The sequence below is a fragment of the Macaca nemestrina genome, chromosome 2, assembly GCF_043159975.1.
Source record: "Macaca nemestrina isolate mMacNem1 chromosome 2, mMacNem.hap1, whole genome shotgun sequence".
Lineage (NCBI taxonomy): Eukaryota > Metazoa > Chordata > Mammalia > Primates > Cercopithecidae > Macaca > Macaca nemestrina.
Genome location: NC_092126.1, coordinates 17230069 through 17247626, shown reverse-complemented (window position 1 = coordinate 17247626; position 17558 = coordinate 17230069). Strand labels below are relative to the sequence as shown.

At 38.3% G+C, this 17558-nt stretch overlaps 1 protein-coding gene across 1 annotated transcript in view; it reads right to left on the bottom strand.

Moving 5' to 3' along the window:
• Positions 1 to 17558, bottom strand: part of LOC105470962 (glutamate decarboxylase like 1) — a 166540-nt gene that overhangs the window by 131658 nt on the left and 17324 nt on the right. The window contains exon 2 of the mRNA XM_011723329.3: positions 1632 to 1804. Coding sequence (XP_011721631.2) covers positions 1632 to 1804 — 173 coding nt within the window. The remainder of the gene's footprint in view (positions 1 to 1631; positions 1805 to 17558) is intronic.

The following is a 17558-nucleotide window of genomic DNA, read 5'->3' as shown; positions in this document are numbered from 1 at the left end:
TTCCTTCATTGACAACTTGGGATCTTAAGATCTTCCATTTCTCATCTTATTCGTCCCCTGTGTGAGCCCTTTTTTCCGGGCAAAAAATGGTCCCCTTGCTGTGTTAAATACATCTTGTCCTTTTGCAATGCTCTTTCCATTATTGACCTTCCTGCTTTCTTCCTCAGAAATGAGTACCCTAAACCCAACCTTTCTCTTCCCCTGCCACTTGCCCTTTACATTCCACATCTGAGCTCAAAGTACCCACTCCTGAGTGAAATTCCAAAAATCTGCTCCAGTCTCAAAGCATTTCTCACATCCTTACTGGAACCCCCACTGCCTTTTCTAATGAAAACATATCCTTCCAATTAGATTATAAATTCTGTTCAGAGCTGGGCCTTTCTATTGTTTTTCTTTGTATTCTCTAGGGCTGAATATAAAGCCTTATTCATAACTAATACTCAGTTAATATTTAATGACTGAATAAAGGCCAATAAAAAAAACCCTGCCAGAGGAACAGTGTACTCCAAAGTAAAGCAGGTCCAAAGTATTTCACAAGTACAGAGAAGACCAGAAATTATGTAATTATACATATGCTCTCTAGGCAAATACCAAACACCATCAGGATTTTGCCTTGAACATAACTTCCAAATTCATGCATCAATCTATTTTCCTATTAGTTTTCCCAAAGGCATGTGATCAAAACTTCAGAATAAATATCACCTCACATTTAAAATCTCTTAAAAATGATATTTATTTCTAACTAATATAACTAGAATAAAAATCTCTTCCTTACAACATTTGGTGATAATCTACCTCCAACATGAAAACCAATGTGATAAAGGATAATTCAGTAATTTTAAGAGGCATATGGAGTAGTTAAGAGTGCAGATCGTATCCCAGCTCTGATACTTGTGTATAATCTTGGGCAAGGTATTTCTTTTTTTGCCTGACTTTCCCAGCTCTAAAATGGGGGTAGTAAATAGTATCTGCCTTTTAGTGCTTTTGAAAGGATTAAATACATAAGGAGTAGTCCTTAGAACATAGTAAGTACTCTTAAGAGTAGATGCCATTAGCAGCGGTTCTAGTATCAATTTGAATTGAATTTGAGCCTGAATTTGAAATCTATAATCAATAATTGGTACCAGAAAGGAGTCAGGCTTAACCATCTAAGATTTCTAGGCTAAATTCAGACAAGCTCTTGATAAGGACCTTAAGATAAATTTAAAATATCTTCACATCCTTTTCTATCTTTTGCTTGATTTTCATGAGCAACATGAAGAGTGTGCACTAGAAAATGGGGAGCGAAGAGCATTAGAGAGTTGCATAAGTCAGATTAGCAGGTTACTTATCTATGTTATTATCTAGGGCAGAGAGTTTCATCCCTGTGCTTCATGGCCTTATGTGATTAAGCTCTAGGGTCTCAGTCAATCTTCCCATGAATGATGACTGGCAGAGGGAGTCAACCCTTCAAGGAAAGCAGGAATTGCCTGAAGGACAGCCTACACTTTTATATCTGGACATCCTTTTGAGACAAAGGCATAGAAGAAATAAAAACTTGGCCTTCCCATTTCCCTTATATTCAGCCATACTGATTTGGGGAACATCTATCTTTCTCATTTCTGCAATTTCTTACAGGTTTTAATTTTTACCTTCTCATTGACATCTGTAGCTTTCAAAACCACCTCTTCCATTATTAGCCTACAGGCCTCTTCAACAAATTTTTCTCCAGCTTTTGCATCGGTTGTAGGGCCATTCAGCACAACCCCATCCACAAGAACAGCATTCTTCTTACTTGGAATCATCTCTTGCTGATCAACAGCTCCTGGAAGCATGCAAACAAATTGTGTTTGAGATTATAATCTAATATATCACATAATGAAGCACAGGGGACAAAATGCATCACTATCCCAGCTTCAAATGGCACGTCTTTTAATACATGAAGGCATCATTTGAGGTGTTGAGCTGACGATTTCTTATGACACACAATGGTATGATAGAGTTAAGGAAAATTTTACAAGGAAAGCTCACAATTTATGGATTAAGTAAAGCTACCTTATATGTTACTCTGTACTGGGCTGAGTTAGTCATGGAGTATATGACCCCTCATTCAGTATAATTTCAGGTCTGATGAGGAAAGGTACCATTCACATACACCAATTCCCATGCTAGATGGTGTCTGAAGTTGGGGAAAAAAATGATTTCCGTAATTAGAGTTGGTTCACAAAGCAACTATACCCCTAAAAGAGAGTATATATTCATTGGCATTGCTACACATGCATGAATGATTAAGTGATTTCCCTAATCCTTTCCTCAGAGACAGCCATTACTCTACCACAGGAGAGTTTAAGATGGAGGAAGAAGATTAAAGCATTTGGAGAAAAGGATGAGGAAAAATCACTTCAGATTTTATCTAGAGTTAACACCTCCTCTATGCTTTCGGTGTGCCCTTAAAATATAAATAATACAATATAATACAATAGTTGTTTTAACTTTCAGAATCTGGTATCCTATAATTAAGGTAGCAAGCTTTTAGCTTCATTTCCTTGTACAAAGTCCTTTAGCATTTCTGAGCCCTAGGATGAAGCTCTGGGCAGAGATAAAGAAAATATCACCTGTCCTTACACAATTTGTTTTCTTTAAGGAAGAGATAATGCATTTCCAGACTGAAATAACAAATTGAATTTTATAAAGATCCATCATGTATTTGATGTATCTGAATTATGGAAGCATCTAAGAGGGATCACCGGGTCACCTTCAGCAAAGTGAATATTGAAATCTTCAAAGGCAAAGAGCTAGCTGCTTTCTTCTTGAACTGGCACACATGAATATGTTTCTCCAAATGTATGTTCCCTCTTCCTTTAGGTGTATGTAGCTGTTGGCCAATTTCTCTATGAACTAGATTACAAAGTTTACACAGAAAGTTCTATTTTCCATTCTTGCAGCATCTTGTTTAGCATCAGGGAGTGTGGAGGAGCTGAAGAAATGTAAATGCAACTCATTTTACTCATTCTTGCAGTCACCTTTCAAACACATGTACAAAAAGATCTTCGTAAGCATAAGCCCACGTCTGTTTCATGCACACAGACACATACACACACACGCGTGCACACACTCTTTCTCTCGTAATTTGTTAGGGATACCATATTTTCCCTTTTAAATCATTCCTAAAAGCAGCAATATAAATATGTCACTAATCTTAATTGTATGTTTTAATTCTATGTTTAAATGTTCCTCTATATTACAGATACTGTTTTGTCCCTGAAAGCCCGTAATTTTTCAGCCATTTTCTACCTAGAGAATGATAGAGGAAAGAAAGCAGCACAATGGTTTGTTAAGCCTGTATTAAATGACTTTAAACTTTTCAACCTTGCAGTTTAAGCACAGGTAAAAGGATGAGACGGAACATGTTCAAGACTGTACATGCCGATCATTGACTAAATGTTAAAAGTCAACGTGAAAATCTATATCTGAGAAGAAAGGTTACTGCCTACCCAAAATAGCCCTCCACAAAAATAATTCTGGCAACTCAATCCAGATATTCAACCAATTTCTAGCACAAGCTTTGATTTAATCATATTCCCTTTTTCTAATCAGTGTGTTTCTCCACCTTATAATGTATATGTTCATTTAATTGTTGAAATTTACAGGAACAATTTTACTGCACCTCACACAGTACCTTCTATTTTAAATCCATCTTAAATATTCCAATGGTCTACAAAAAAAAAAACCCTTCTAAATATATGTATTTCAAACACTTCTACTCTTAGTGAGGGCTCTAACAATATTAACATTTATCATACCTTAGACTCCACCTTCTCCTCAAAGTTAAACGTTCTGATAAAATTCTATGGCTTCACAAACACTTCAATTCTGTTATTGGCAAACACAAATGGTGTCTACAAAAGCACCAGAAAAAAATATTACAGGAAGATCCCCCAATTGGGGAAAGATGGAATCTGCAGCAAAGGATCAATCTTTTGTCCTCTCACTGAAAGAGGAGCCATTCAGAGCTCCAATGATGAATGTCAGTTCCAGCCTTCACTTTCACATGAAAGGAAACATTTAACATGGTTTAGAGCCAAATGTTGAAGTCCTAGAATTGAGCTTTTAGATGGAAATCCTCTGCACCTGAAGGTACTTTCCTGTCCTCCCAAATTTTCTAGGCCCTAAAAATAGAGTAAGAAAGAGGGCAATTATTCCAAGAACTCTGGTTATGTGAGTAGGCAGTGCTATTATTAAGCACACAGAAAAAGTTAAGGTTTTTTTTTTTAACCTCATTAGTAGGATTTCAAGCTTTTATTACCCAGAGAATAGCAGCAGCTCTATAGCCTGCTCAGTCTTTTTCTTTTTCTCTCACCCTGCTCCGTGTGTGTGTGTCACACACACACACACACACACACACACGATAAAATAAAAAATGTCAACACCCACTCGTAACTAGAATAGCAGTAAAATTTAAATTATCACTGTCTTCACACCAATGAATTAAAAAAATCCCCATAATTCACACAATTATCTAGGAGAAAATACTATAAAAATCTATACAGAATTGGGTCTAGATTATGTCTTGTCTTTGATGGACATATTTCATTTTTATAGCCAGATGTGATAATGTGCCTCTTTCTCCCCCAGCTCAGGTCAAAAAAGGACCTCTGGAGATTCTAGAATAGGTCAAGCTGTGGTCTCCTGAGGAAGGATATTCAGAATTTTCATTCTAACTGCTAGAGTTTATAGTGGCTCTTAATCAAATCTTTCAATTTGAGGAATCTTCCATGAAGACTATACCTAGGATATGACTGCTTTTCATCACCCCCACTTTTACCACCTTAGTTCAAACCGCCATCAAATGCTAGGGTTACTGCAGTAGCCTCCCAACTAACCACCTTCTTCCACCCTTTCCCCTCATTCTCTGTGGACTATTCTAAACATAGTACCTCCTACATTCCCTTGAAAAGGTAAATCTGATCACATGATGACTTCTCTGCTTAAACCATTCAATGACTCCTCATCAAACTGAAAGCTAACATCCTTCTGATAACCTCTAAGGCCCATTTCCTTATTATCTTATGGACCTCAGACCTCATCTCGTTACTGTTCTCCAAGCTCGTACAGCTCTACCATCTGTGGTCTTTTCACCATTCTGATTCTTTCCTGAAACATTAGTTTCTCAGGGAGGCCTCCCTTGACCACCTCATACGACGATGCAACTACCTCTCTGCACTACTTTCTCTGTTTTGATTCCAGAGCAGTGACTACGATGGGACATATAATACCTATACAAATTTATATATATATATATATATATATAAAATATCTGTCTCTCCAATAAAGAAAGGTTAAGCTCTGTGAGAGCATAAGTTTGTGTCTGTTGGTTTCACTGTTATTTCCATAGCACCCAGAAGGTGCCTGGCAGTTTGTAGGAGTTTGATGAACATTTTTTGACTATTCAATGAAATAAGTTCCTCCTGGTTCCTTCAACCAACCAGCGATAATGTCTTCCTCCTCTGAGATGCCATCGCAGGTTGTCTGTATGCCTTTCTGAACTGATAGCACAGCAAGGAGACTGGACCTGATTAAGCAGGAAAAACCTTTGGCTGGGGATGCAATAGACATAGAACACAGATAATGGGATAGAGAAGAGACAGTGGAGGCTGAAAGAACCCCGCGAACAGTCAGCAAGGCAAACCTGGGTTTCTGTTCTCTGCATTATTAAAGGAAACTGTGGCTGAAAGACCCTCCCTTTCCTCTCCTCTCCATTCTTGCTACTGCAGCCACTCTTTCTGTGCTCTTATTTTCTTTATGGTAGTCATTTGACTTCTGAAAGTCAGACCATGGACCACGGGCTCACTCCAGAAACCACACTTCTGAATTTGAAAGCCAGTCAATTCCTTAAAGACTCCAACTTCTGCGTTTTTACTAATTCCTCCCCTCCATAGCTTCCAAAATTCTATATAGGCTCAACTTTTGCTTTGTTCAGAGAGATATATTGTTCTCCCTTGATTAACAGACAATTGAGCTTCAAATATTGTTTCAGATTTTGAGAGATAGCCTCTTCCTTTGACATATAATTAAATGAATTAATACAGATAATGCCTTAAAACAGTGTCTGGTACATAGTGGGAACTAAATAAAAGTTAGCTAACAGTACTAAGTAACAACAATACTTATTCAATACATAAATGCCACCAGGCACAGTGGTTCACACCTGCAATCTCAGCACTTTGGGAGGCCGAGGCAGGCAGATCACTTGTGGCCGGGAGTTTGAGACCAGTCTGGCCAACATGATGAAACCCCGTCTCTACCAAAAAGTACAAAAATTAGCCAGGCACAGTGGCACGTGCCTGTAGTCCCAGCTATTTGGGAGGCTAAGGCACAAGAATCACTTGGACCTGGGAGGAGGAGGTTGCAGTGAGCCAAGATCATAGCACTGCACTTCAGCCTGGGCAAAAGAGGGAGACTGTGTCTCAAAAATAATAGCAATAATAGTACCTAAATGCATAAAGGAAACTTGCATGTGATGGTAAGCTGTGATAATGGAAAGAGAGGTCTTCTCAGATTAATCAAATGACCAGGGTAATAAACTCTAGACCAAGTAGCTGGTGAGTTATCACCTCTGGAAGGGCAGGAAGAGAGGACCACAGTGGTTGGGGGTTTCCCTGTGAGAAGAACAGAGCTTCCTCCACCACGTTCATGAATGCAAGATGGTAGCCAAGTAGTTCAACCCACACTGGGTAGGTAGCTTGCTAGACCTCCTGCCTTATTGCTTTCCACCTTGCACTGTGGTTACCTGTGTAGAGGTTTTATTTCTTATACCAGGTTATAAACCTATAGAAAAAAAAGAACCATTTTACTGACCATTCCAGAAACAGTTCAGCAACTGGCTTTCAATAGCTCTCTGAGGACTGACTGGCTGACTGTATATTTACTTTGGAAGTCATCTTATCTAACTTTTTCATACAATCCAATAATTCCCTCCACAACCTGTGGCCAAGAAATGAGGAGAGCTGACTTCTAGTCCCACTTGATCACTCCCAAGTTCTCTGATACTGAAATAATACAACCTCTCTGTGCCTCAGTTTCCTCATCTATAAAAATTGGAGCCCATCTGAGGAAAGTGATCTGCTAGTTTCCAAAAAATTCCTGGGAAAATTAATGAAGATTCAGAATCCTGAGTTCCTACCCAAAAGGATTCTACGTAGAGCCTAGAATCTAAAATGTTAGCAAGTATTCCCATTTATATTAATAATACCGAAATACACTAATATGCAGTGGGTGTGAGCATGGCTATTCTGGGTGACCTCTAAAGTCCTTCCAAAACTTCAAATCTTCAGTTGTCTAGCCCCTCTTTCTAATCCTTTAATAATTATGTGTTTATCTTAACAAATATGCATCAATCCCTGAGAAGAACTGAAAAATTACAATACTACACACACGTATATATGAGAGAGAGTACTTACTATGTGCCAGGCCCTGTTCTAAAGGATTTACAGATTTAACAAATGTAATTGTAACAGAAACTCCAGTTACTCGGTTTTTCAGTTCAGAAAACAGAGGATTTAATTGGGTTAAATTGCCTTGCCCAAGGTCACAGAACTAGTGAGTAGTGAAGCTGAAGGTAAATTTTTACTGAGTACTAAATATTTACTGAAGTTCTATGAAGGATCAATGAGATTCTGCTTTATGGGTGTCAACCATTATCAAGGCATCATTAGGGAGTTAATAATGACGGCAAGACAAATTACTGTACTTGGGTAATTGGGGGGCTCAAAGCAATGAATAGAAGATAATAGGTGCAACAGAAGATAATAGGTATCAAGTAGTGCCACATGGAAGACACCAATAAAACATTCTGAATGTAAACAATGTAGACATTTGAAATTAAGGGTTGTGGTTATAGAGAAGCTGAGGTGTCGGGAAAGATTTCTGAAACTGGAAGACCTGCCTGCTCTTTGAACATATGCACTAATAAATAATAATAATACTTTTAAAACCTCATCACTTCTAAAGTAACAACTTCATTGACAGCTGCTCAGACCTCCCATCTTGTCACTTTCACAATGGTCACACAGCTTTTCCTGAGAGTGACTCCAAATGTGCATTTGTGTCATGTCTATAGGCTTTTATAGTAAATGAGTAAAGTGCATGGAATGTTTCTTCCACAGCACTATGATCCAAATATGTGAAGACTTTGTATCAACTCTCTTTTGTCAGTTAAAACTGCTCTCACTTTTTCCAGTGGTTTCTGATAGTCCGTGGTCCGTAGTCTGGACCAATTTGCTTTTATCTTATAAAATGAGGCATCTCACAAAATTCCGGGTGTGATCTCACCAACTCTCAACAGAGAACTCATATTTCCCATCCTCTGGGCACCATGATTTCATTAATAAAGCTTTTATTGACACCATAGTGGAATCCAAAGCCTGAGCTTGAAATCCTGGCCCAAATTCTAACTCCGCTGCCGTGACTTTGCCCATGTTGTTTAACTTCTGTGTGATCCATATTTATTATCTGGCAAATGGGGAAAACAGCTATGAGTCATCGAAAGGGTCAAATGTGGTAATGTATGCAAGGTACTAAACAAAGTGCCAGGGACAGTGTAAAGAACTCAATAAATGGTGACTATATGAGGCTCAGTCTATATGAACTCTCTTTTGGCACTCACATTACACTGTTGGCTCAGGTAGAAGTCATAATTAGCAGTCTTAGGGTTTCGTCAGAAAGTCTGCCAGTAAAAGCCAAGTTTCCCATCCAAGTCTCTTTAATTGTTAAGAGCAAATTAGCAATAGAAAAATAATGTTTGCTTTCAAAGGACAGAAATGAGAAACAATGAATCAAAAGTGAATCCAGACATCTGGTTGGGGAGGCCAACGAGCTCTTCAGAAAGTTAGTGCAAAGACACTGGAAACTGAGTGAGGCAGGAGGATCAGGACTTAGAGAATCCAGTAGGCCAGTCCAAGAGAGTCTGAGAAGTAAAGTTTGAGAAAAGAGCTGGGATAGTATTAATTAATAAATTAATAAGAGCCTACTAAGTATCAAGCACCCAGCCTGGTACCTGTGGATACAGAAGTAAACAACACAGTCTCTGTTCTCAAGTTGTTAAAAGTCTAGAAAGAGAATATTTAGGAAACCAGGGCAAAGCAAAATTGAGATTTAAAAAACTGAAGATATATTTTCTGTTCTGGAGTTTTCTAAGTCACGTATTTCTTCTAAGCTCAAAACAATGGATGCCTAATTTACTTGATGTACCTGGTACATCAGCCTCATAGATTGTTTGCCACACTTCTGAATTTCACACTGGTTTTAAAGCCATTTTAGTTGTCTTAAAAATGACATGCCAATGACAGGGTAACTGAACAACCTACAAAGAAGAAGACTATGGGAAATAAATATTAAGAAATAACACTAATACAAAGCAGTGAGAACAGAAGCTCTGAAGCTTTGGGTAATGGCGACAAATGTGGCAACTTAGTCCCCGGATCTAGCCCTATGATTTGATAGAATCGTAATGCTTAGGGATTGAACCATTTCCATATCCAATCCACAAACATGAATTCAAAGGAGTAAACAAAACTACATTTACAACTTTGTCAGCAAGAGATGGGTATCTATTTTTTTTTTTTTTTGAAAAGGAAGAGCAAGACAAGATAATTTTAATCATTCTTTTAGTCTCCTCTTGGGCTCATTCTCCTCAGCTGAAATCCACAGTAAGCAGATACTTCTCTTATTCATACTTTCATGAAATATTCATAAAATATTGAATTGCTACTATGTTCAAGACATTAGGGCAGGCACTATAGAAAACTTCAAGACCAAACAGACACATAGCTGGCGACCCCAAAATCCAATAAGGGAAATGAGACATGTTTATGAATACTTAAAATTCTATCCAAAAGGCATACATTATGATATATGAAGTCAGACAAAACACATACTGAAATTGCAGAGAAGGGTATTGCTTCTGAATGTGAGAAGCAGAAAGTCCTTCTGGATGAGGTGGTATTTGAGACAGACCTCCATTCAGCCATTCAGCAAAGACTTATATTTAGTGCCTATTATGTACAGAACTCTGTGTAAGGCATTCGAGGTTGAGCAATGAATAAGAAAAATTTACATTTAGTTAGGGTGGATAATATATGCAGTTAAACAGATAAATTATTAAAATAATGCAGGCTCTAATAAATGTTCTAAAGGAAATACCTAAATGACTTCATAGAATAAGGACAAGGAGCTACTGTAGATATGATTAGGAAAAAATGTTTCTGAGCAGAAGATATCTGAATTGAGTTGTAAAAGAGAAGGAGACAGACACGAAAAGATATGGAAAGAGAATGATCCCGGAACAAGGAACAGAAAATGCAAACAATCAATAAGTTGGCCTCGTTAAGAAGTAGAAAGAGACGAGTGTGGCCCACGTGTGAGGGCAAGGGAAAGGAAGGGTGAAATTAGATTTGGAAATAGGGACCGGGAGCAGATCAGGTCAGGTTGTATTTTACTCTAAAATCAACAGGAAGCCGCTTAAGGGTTTTAAACAGAGGAGTAACGTGTACTGGCTTACATTTATGGAAGATTACTCTGGATGCCGTGTAGAGAATGAACTGTCAAAAGACAGATGTGGAAATAGGGAGAAAGCTTAGGTCACTACTGTAGAAGTCCAGACAGTAGATAATGGGAACTTTGGTCTGAATGGTAACAGAGGAGATGGAGTAAAGTGCTGCAACTTGGGAGATATTTAGGTGATAAAGCTTAAAGAACTTGCTGATAGATTGGATGTGTAGGGGTCAAGAAAGCAGAAGAATTTAAAGTAATTCTTAGGTTTGAGACCCGAGCAATGAGATAGATGTGGAACCCCCTGTACTGATCTGGGGAATGCTGGGGGAAAGCAAGTTAGACAAGTGTGTGGCTGGCGTGTAGGAAGATCGGCATTTTGACAAATTCATAGGGATTGCTCATGATGACATAGAAACAAGATTCATGCCATGGACTTTCATGACAGAAAAAGCAACATGAACTAAGGCAAAAAAGTGTGTGTGTCTGTCCAGGAACCTCAAGTACTTCTGTTTGTCCAAAGGGCAGGGTCTGTAAATGAGGGAAGGAGCTTTCGAGAAGTAGGCAAAGAGACCAACCTTGCAGGGACTTCAGTAGAAACTGAGAGTTCAGTTGTTACTTACTGAGTGGGCAATAGGAGGCCACTGAACGTTGTCGATGGGATAGGAAGACTGCCTTGGAAAGATGAAGTGGGACTGGTGTAAAGTTTAGGTGGGAAACCAAGAACTGAAGGAAGAAATGGCGCCAATAATCCAGGTCAGGGAGAGGGAAGAAATGAAATAAATAGTAGACAGGATGGTAGGTTTACATTTATTTTACACTCTCTCCTACAATGCTGTTACTGAATTTCAGTCAGGTATCCCATATCTTTGTAAAGAGTTCTACAACTCCATGGATAGACAGCTTTTCTGTCCTCCAGTAAGTCTATGTTCTAAAAATGATCATTAGATAAAAAGTGACAGAAGATGGGAGAAAATCACTTTGTGCATCAGCTCCTTTCTTGCAAAACACAGATGAACATGTAATATTTCTGGGAGCGAACATGTTCCCATCACCCAGAGTTTTATGTTATGAGATTGTTATGTTAGAATCTGATACCAGTCAGATAATTCTGATTCTACTGAAACACCAAGGCACCCCCACGAACCAAAGAGCCAGATCCATAAACACCATCCAGCTTCTGAGAGAACATGCTCCTCAGAAGGGAGTCTCTGAAACAGCCAGAAAAATAGCTGGCAGTGCCCTACCAATAGCCAATAAATACACAGTACACCATAAACCCTGCTTATTTTAATTTCAATAATGTTTTCTTTTCACTGGGCACAAGGCCAGGAATTAAATAACCTAATCTTTCCAGGAGAGTAGATTTTTCAGAGACATTTACTCCTATTGCTTGAGTAAACATTACTTAATAAGGAGCATGATGTGCTGCAATTGTATATCTTACATTGTCATATTAAGGCAGCTCTCTAAACCACCTCCACCCACTAACCCATTTCTAAACCTTTTGAACTTTTTAATGGGTCCAAATTCAGCTTGAAAAAACTTGTGAAATTGGGCTCCATGAAAAAAAAAATGATGTAGCATACCCATTCAGTGAATTTTATCCCTGTCCTTCAGTCCCAGGTTGGAGAACTTGACCATATGCTTTAATGTGGCTCAGCAGTAGCTACTGCACCACAGAGCAGTACTTTCCTCAGCAGCTGTACTAACTATATCTTCCTTCTTCTCTTCATTAACCACTGTCACTCCCATAGTCACGGTTTCTGTTGGCATTTGGCATTTTCCTCCTCTGACATCTTGGCTGATTGTCCTTTCTTATTCTTCATCCTTTTCTTGTCTATATACCTTTGTAAAACACCAAGTTTCACTCATTGCTTTAATGGTAACTTCTGTGTTTTCTGAGATTCAGGGCCGAGTAAAGAGAAGACTTGTTTTTGGTTTGCTTGTTTACTTGAGGGCATTTTTGGCCTAACTAGCTTCTCAACTAGAACCACAGTTCCCCTAGGACATGGTCTTGGTAATACTGTCAGTTACATAAAGGCCCTTTTGCAGGTATCTCCAAGTTCTAAGTTTTCCAGATCTCCAGAGTCACCTTGGTTTCTGTCTTATTTAAGACATAATTATTTATCTTTCTCTAATTCTGTGAGCTTTCTAAGATACTCTCAATAAACTCCCCCTTTTGGTGAGCAAGAGTCATTCTGCGCTCTGTGAAACTAGAGAGCCATAATGAATACTCTGAGTAGCCTGGATTGTATAGCGGTTTCCAACTGATGAAAATCAAAATCAACTAGACACACCTTACTAAGTATATTCTCTTGACCTTCAGAGTCTCTCATCTATTTACACTGTTTTCCAAAACTTGGAGGTCAACCAGTCACTGTCAGACAATAAATATGCTGTTTTTTTCTCTAACATTCTTCCCATGTATAATTCTGGATGCTTGAGGTCAGTGGGGATAGTGCAGTCATAGCAAAAAGAGTCCAGGACAGTGCTGCCAAAAAGAAATATAATGCAAGCCACTGACACAAGCCACCCGAGTAATTCTATCTTCTCTAGTAGCTTTTCTAGTTGTAGTGTGGCATAAACGAAACAAAAATATAACTGCACTTATAAAATAATAGTGGTTAACATTTAATGGATACTTACAATGGACCAGGTATTGGGCTATATATTTTATATAGATTATTTCATTTAATTCTCATAACAGCCTTATGATGAAGATATCTTTTTAAACTCTATTTTATAGATAAGAAAACTGAAGTTAGAGAAAGGGAATTGCCCAAGTCTCATATAGCTAGTAAGTGGTGGAGCCAGAATTCAAAGCCAGGCAGCCTGATTCCAGATCCCATGTTAATAATTACCATATTCTCCTGTTTTTCCAAAAAAGGCAAGCAAGAAGATATTGCTTTCTGTGTCTTATCAACCACACTAAACTATTTGGACACATTTTTGTGCTCCTAAAGCAATAAGCAATTATCTTAGAAGTATGTATTAAATTGCAATGTGTTACGATTTAATATATAGTTTTAAAAACAATTTGCTCAAGTGTTGACTACAGGATTTTAAATGCATTCCATTTAACCAGCAATTTAAATGAAAATTTAAATAAATGCTAGAAATGGGTGCCTCATTTGCATCATCTGTTGATTAACTCTGATATGGGGATTATCTTTGCCCAGGGTTCTGCCTCCTGCTTAGGGCTTTGGTGAATCATTTTATAGGTGAACAGGGGGCAATTACTCTCAGCTCTCTTGCTTCTCAATACACATGTTGTGACATTCACATGTGGCCACCTTCAGATACAGAAAACTACTCACCAAATTCCTTTACAGAGTTACTAAATGTGATTGGAAAATACATATTGAGATGCTCATTGGAATGGCAATAAAACCTTTCCAAGGGCTACACTTGAATTAAAACAGATGGTCCAAACTGCCTTCTAGGGAGGGAGGACACTGTTACCTGCAAGAAAAATGCATTGCTGAGTAGAGTTTGCAAATATGGGGCCAGAGCTGAATTGCTTAGTGAAGTAGTGAAGAGGGTGAGGCTGAAACTCATCCTTTTATGCTACACAGATTCAGTTTCACCTCTATACAGAATTGGAGCAAATGTCCTGAAAATTGTAGCTTCCTGGGAGTCACCACAGTAACATAAACTACATTATAGATTATACCACTGGAGTGGCAAATGCAGGTGCCCTGGGGAATGCCCACACATCTCACTGCCACTGTCATGTTGAGAAATGAAGTACTCGCAGAACACTGCCTAACAGATCATAGTAAGGCTGGTCTGGGTTATTCCTCAACTGAAATTCACTGAGATATGGGTTTGAAACCATCTAGGATATGGGCCAAGGATATTTTTGGCCAATTATGTGTAAGATTTTGGGATCTTAGAGCTTTACAAGCACTTTTACAGATCAGTTAGCAAATGTCCTCATTTTGAATTTGAGAGAACCAGGGTTTGATGACACAGAGATTGCTTGAAGCCCATGTAACCCCTTCTAAAGATTCACCAGATTCACTAAGTGTTATCTACATTTCACCTCTCATAAGCATCTAGAACCTATTTCATATAATCATAGCTAGCATTTATTTAGTGCTTACTCTATGCCATATTTTTGTAGGTCCTTTGTAAACAGCAGCATATTTACACAAAACAACAACTCTTTGAAAATACAACTAAATTCACTCTGGTTAAGTAAATCAGAAAAAAAACCTACTTAAAGGATATATCAGCTATCTATAGTTGTACCAAAAAATGAACCCAAAATTTAGTAGCTTAAAGCAGCACCAACGTACATAATTGCTTCGGGGTAATTCTGCTGGTCTTGCCTGGGCTCACTCACACAACTGCATCCAACCTGTGCCCTGACTCAGAGCTCAGCTCAGCCAGGAAGATTGAGATGGCTGGGTCTTTCTATGTAGGCTTTTATTATCAAAGATAAGACTCGTCTTCCTCACAAGGTAATACCAGCTTTGAAGACAGTGAAGGCAAAAGCTACAGCACCTCTTGAGATCTCAGATGATTTGTCAGAAATATCACTTCTGCTGTCTAGTGGTCAAAGCAAGTCACAAAAGCAGCCAGACTCAAGGATATAGAGAAGGGAAAAAAAAAAGCTCACCTCTTGATGACAGAGGGCAGTGTCACATTGCAAAGTAGTAAGCATACTAGGCAGAAAGGATTCTGAAACCAATTTTGCAATCTATCATAGTCCAGTCTCGGACCAAAATTATTTAAATTCCTCTCATTCCCGTATGATGACCTCCCAAAATCTTATCTCATTATAGAATTAGGCTTGAAGTCTAGAATGCCATGGTCTGTGTGTCTTGTCTACAGGCGGACAAGACTGTTCAGTTATGTTCTTGGTCCAGAGACCCCTAAACTAAAAACACAAGTTATCAGACGTCACACGCAACATACAATAGTGATAGAGGCCAGGATAATTTCTGCAGACACTCTCAGGAAAGAATGGGAGGCAGAGGGTAATCATTGGCTTATAGCAGTTCTGAAATCCCACTGGGCACATACTTCACATATTAAGTAGGATCTGATTCTGCCCTCTGGGGTGGTTTCCTAATCCAATATTCTCTGTGGCTCTTAGCTCCACACTCTGGCAGAAGTGAAGCAGTGGCCCAGCCTCTCTGAGGTCAAATGCCATGATGGATAGATACAAACGTGCCAGCATACTGCAGTTTATCCTTACTCTCTTCTCTTCTCATCTAGATGCTTCATGATTGATCCCAGAGATATTCACACAGAGGAAAAAGTTTCTCCAGCCCATTTCACTATTGCACTTGGGCAATTGGACATGCCTGGATTTCCAGATTTTCCTACAAGCTCCAACTTGGCCATTCTTGCCAGTTCTTCAGGAAGGCTGATCTGTGACTTTTCTCTGATTTCCAATTCTCCCTTATGAATGTTTTCTTCTTCAGTTCCTATTACAATTGTGTAAGGTCTAACTCCTATAATACATTCCGTATTCTATAATATTCTGCACATATTATATGTTACTGTATTTAATCTTCACAACAGCCATGCAAGTTACATACTAACATCCCCATTTTATAGATGAGAATATTAAAACTCAGAGAAGTTAAGTAACTTGCCCAAGGCTACACAGTTAAAAGGTATCAGAGATCAAATTCGAATAGGTCTATATGATTCTCAAGCCTATGATTGTAACCCCTATTCTCTATTTATGGAAAGAGATAGGATAAGGACAGTAATGTGTACTGATAAATTGGTTTCTGAAGAAAAGACTGATTGGTAGCATTTACCAATTTCTATGGTGTAAAGACCCCGATCATGGCTAATTTCAGGGCCAATTTTAAAACTGGCTCACAACATTTCTGAATATTTAACATTTGTGATGAACAAGTATGAGGCGGTTTCAACATGCCTTTTCATGGGGAGCCAAGAAAACAAAAGTTCATCAATGGAAAAAATAACAGAAATGGAGTAGTGTTTCTTCAGATGTTTCTTCCACACACAGGCTCTCTAATTTCTCTTTAATGCCCACTTAAGTGCCAAGTGTGAAGCTCTGAAAATTAAATACCCATAGCTCAGCATCCTTCAACCGGTAAGTGATAGAAACTGATGTATTAATAGCCAGCTTTCTTGCTCTTCACATGCGATAATACTAATGTCTGTCTTCATTAACACCCAGAGTTACCCACAGTGATAGATACCTTACTTTATTATGCATCCTCTATTTGGCTGTCTCCCTGAAATCACCTTACAAAGTAACTACCCACATTCTAATTCTTGATTCAGAGCCTGATTCTGAAAAACCTAACAAATACCTTTTATATTTTGAATCCCAATGGACCAGAAAGACACTGCACGAGGCACTTATATTTCATGTTTTTGGACAAATATTCATAGCACCCTATAAGGCAAGTATACCCAGTTCTACAAATATGGAAATGAGGATCAGAGAGGTCAGTTAACGCTATGGAGGTCACATAGCTGATAATAGTAAATAGCAAAGCTGATATTCAAATTATGATCAATTGTAATACCTCTTCTCTTTCCACTAAACTATGTAGCCTCTCTTACCAGAAAGATTGGACTAACACACATGAAACAATAAAAGAACAAATGCTAAGATGACATATTGAACAATTTTGGGCAAAACTGTCATCAGACTTATGTTCTACAATTACTTTCTAAAATTCTCTTTTTTTGTACCATCAATTTGAAAAATAAGGCCACTGACTAACATTAGGAAATCCAATTTTTCATAAATTTTCTTTCTCCTCTATCACTGCATCATACAAATTAGGTACTGAAATAAAACTGAGTGTCATGACATATACCATGATGAAAAGGCATATGAAGGAAATACGTTGCTTGGGTATATTTTTCGGCCCACATAGCGTCTGAAAAATCAGGTATGTCATAAAATGCCAACTACGTCTCTATTGATTTTGTAAGTCAATACAAAGTATTAGAAGATCAAACAACACAGCACACACAGTGCTGAGATGGGAATAGGCTTACCAGCTAACATCAGCAAAGGAAGG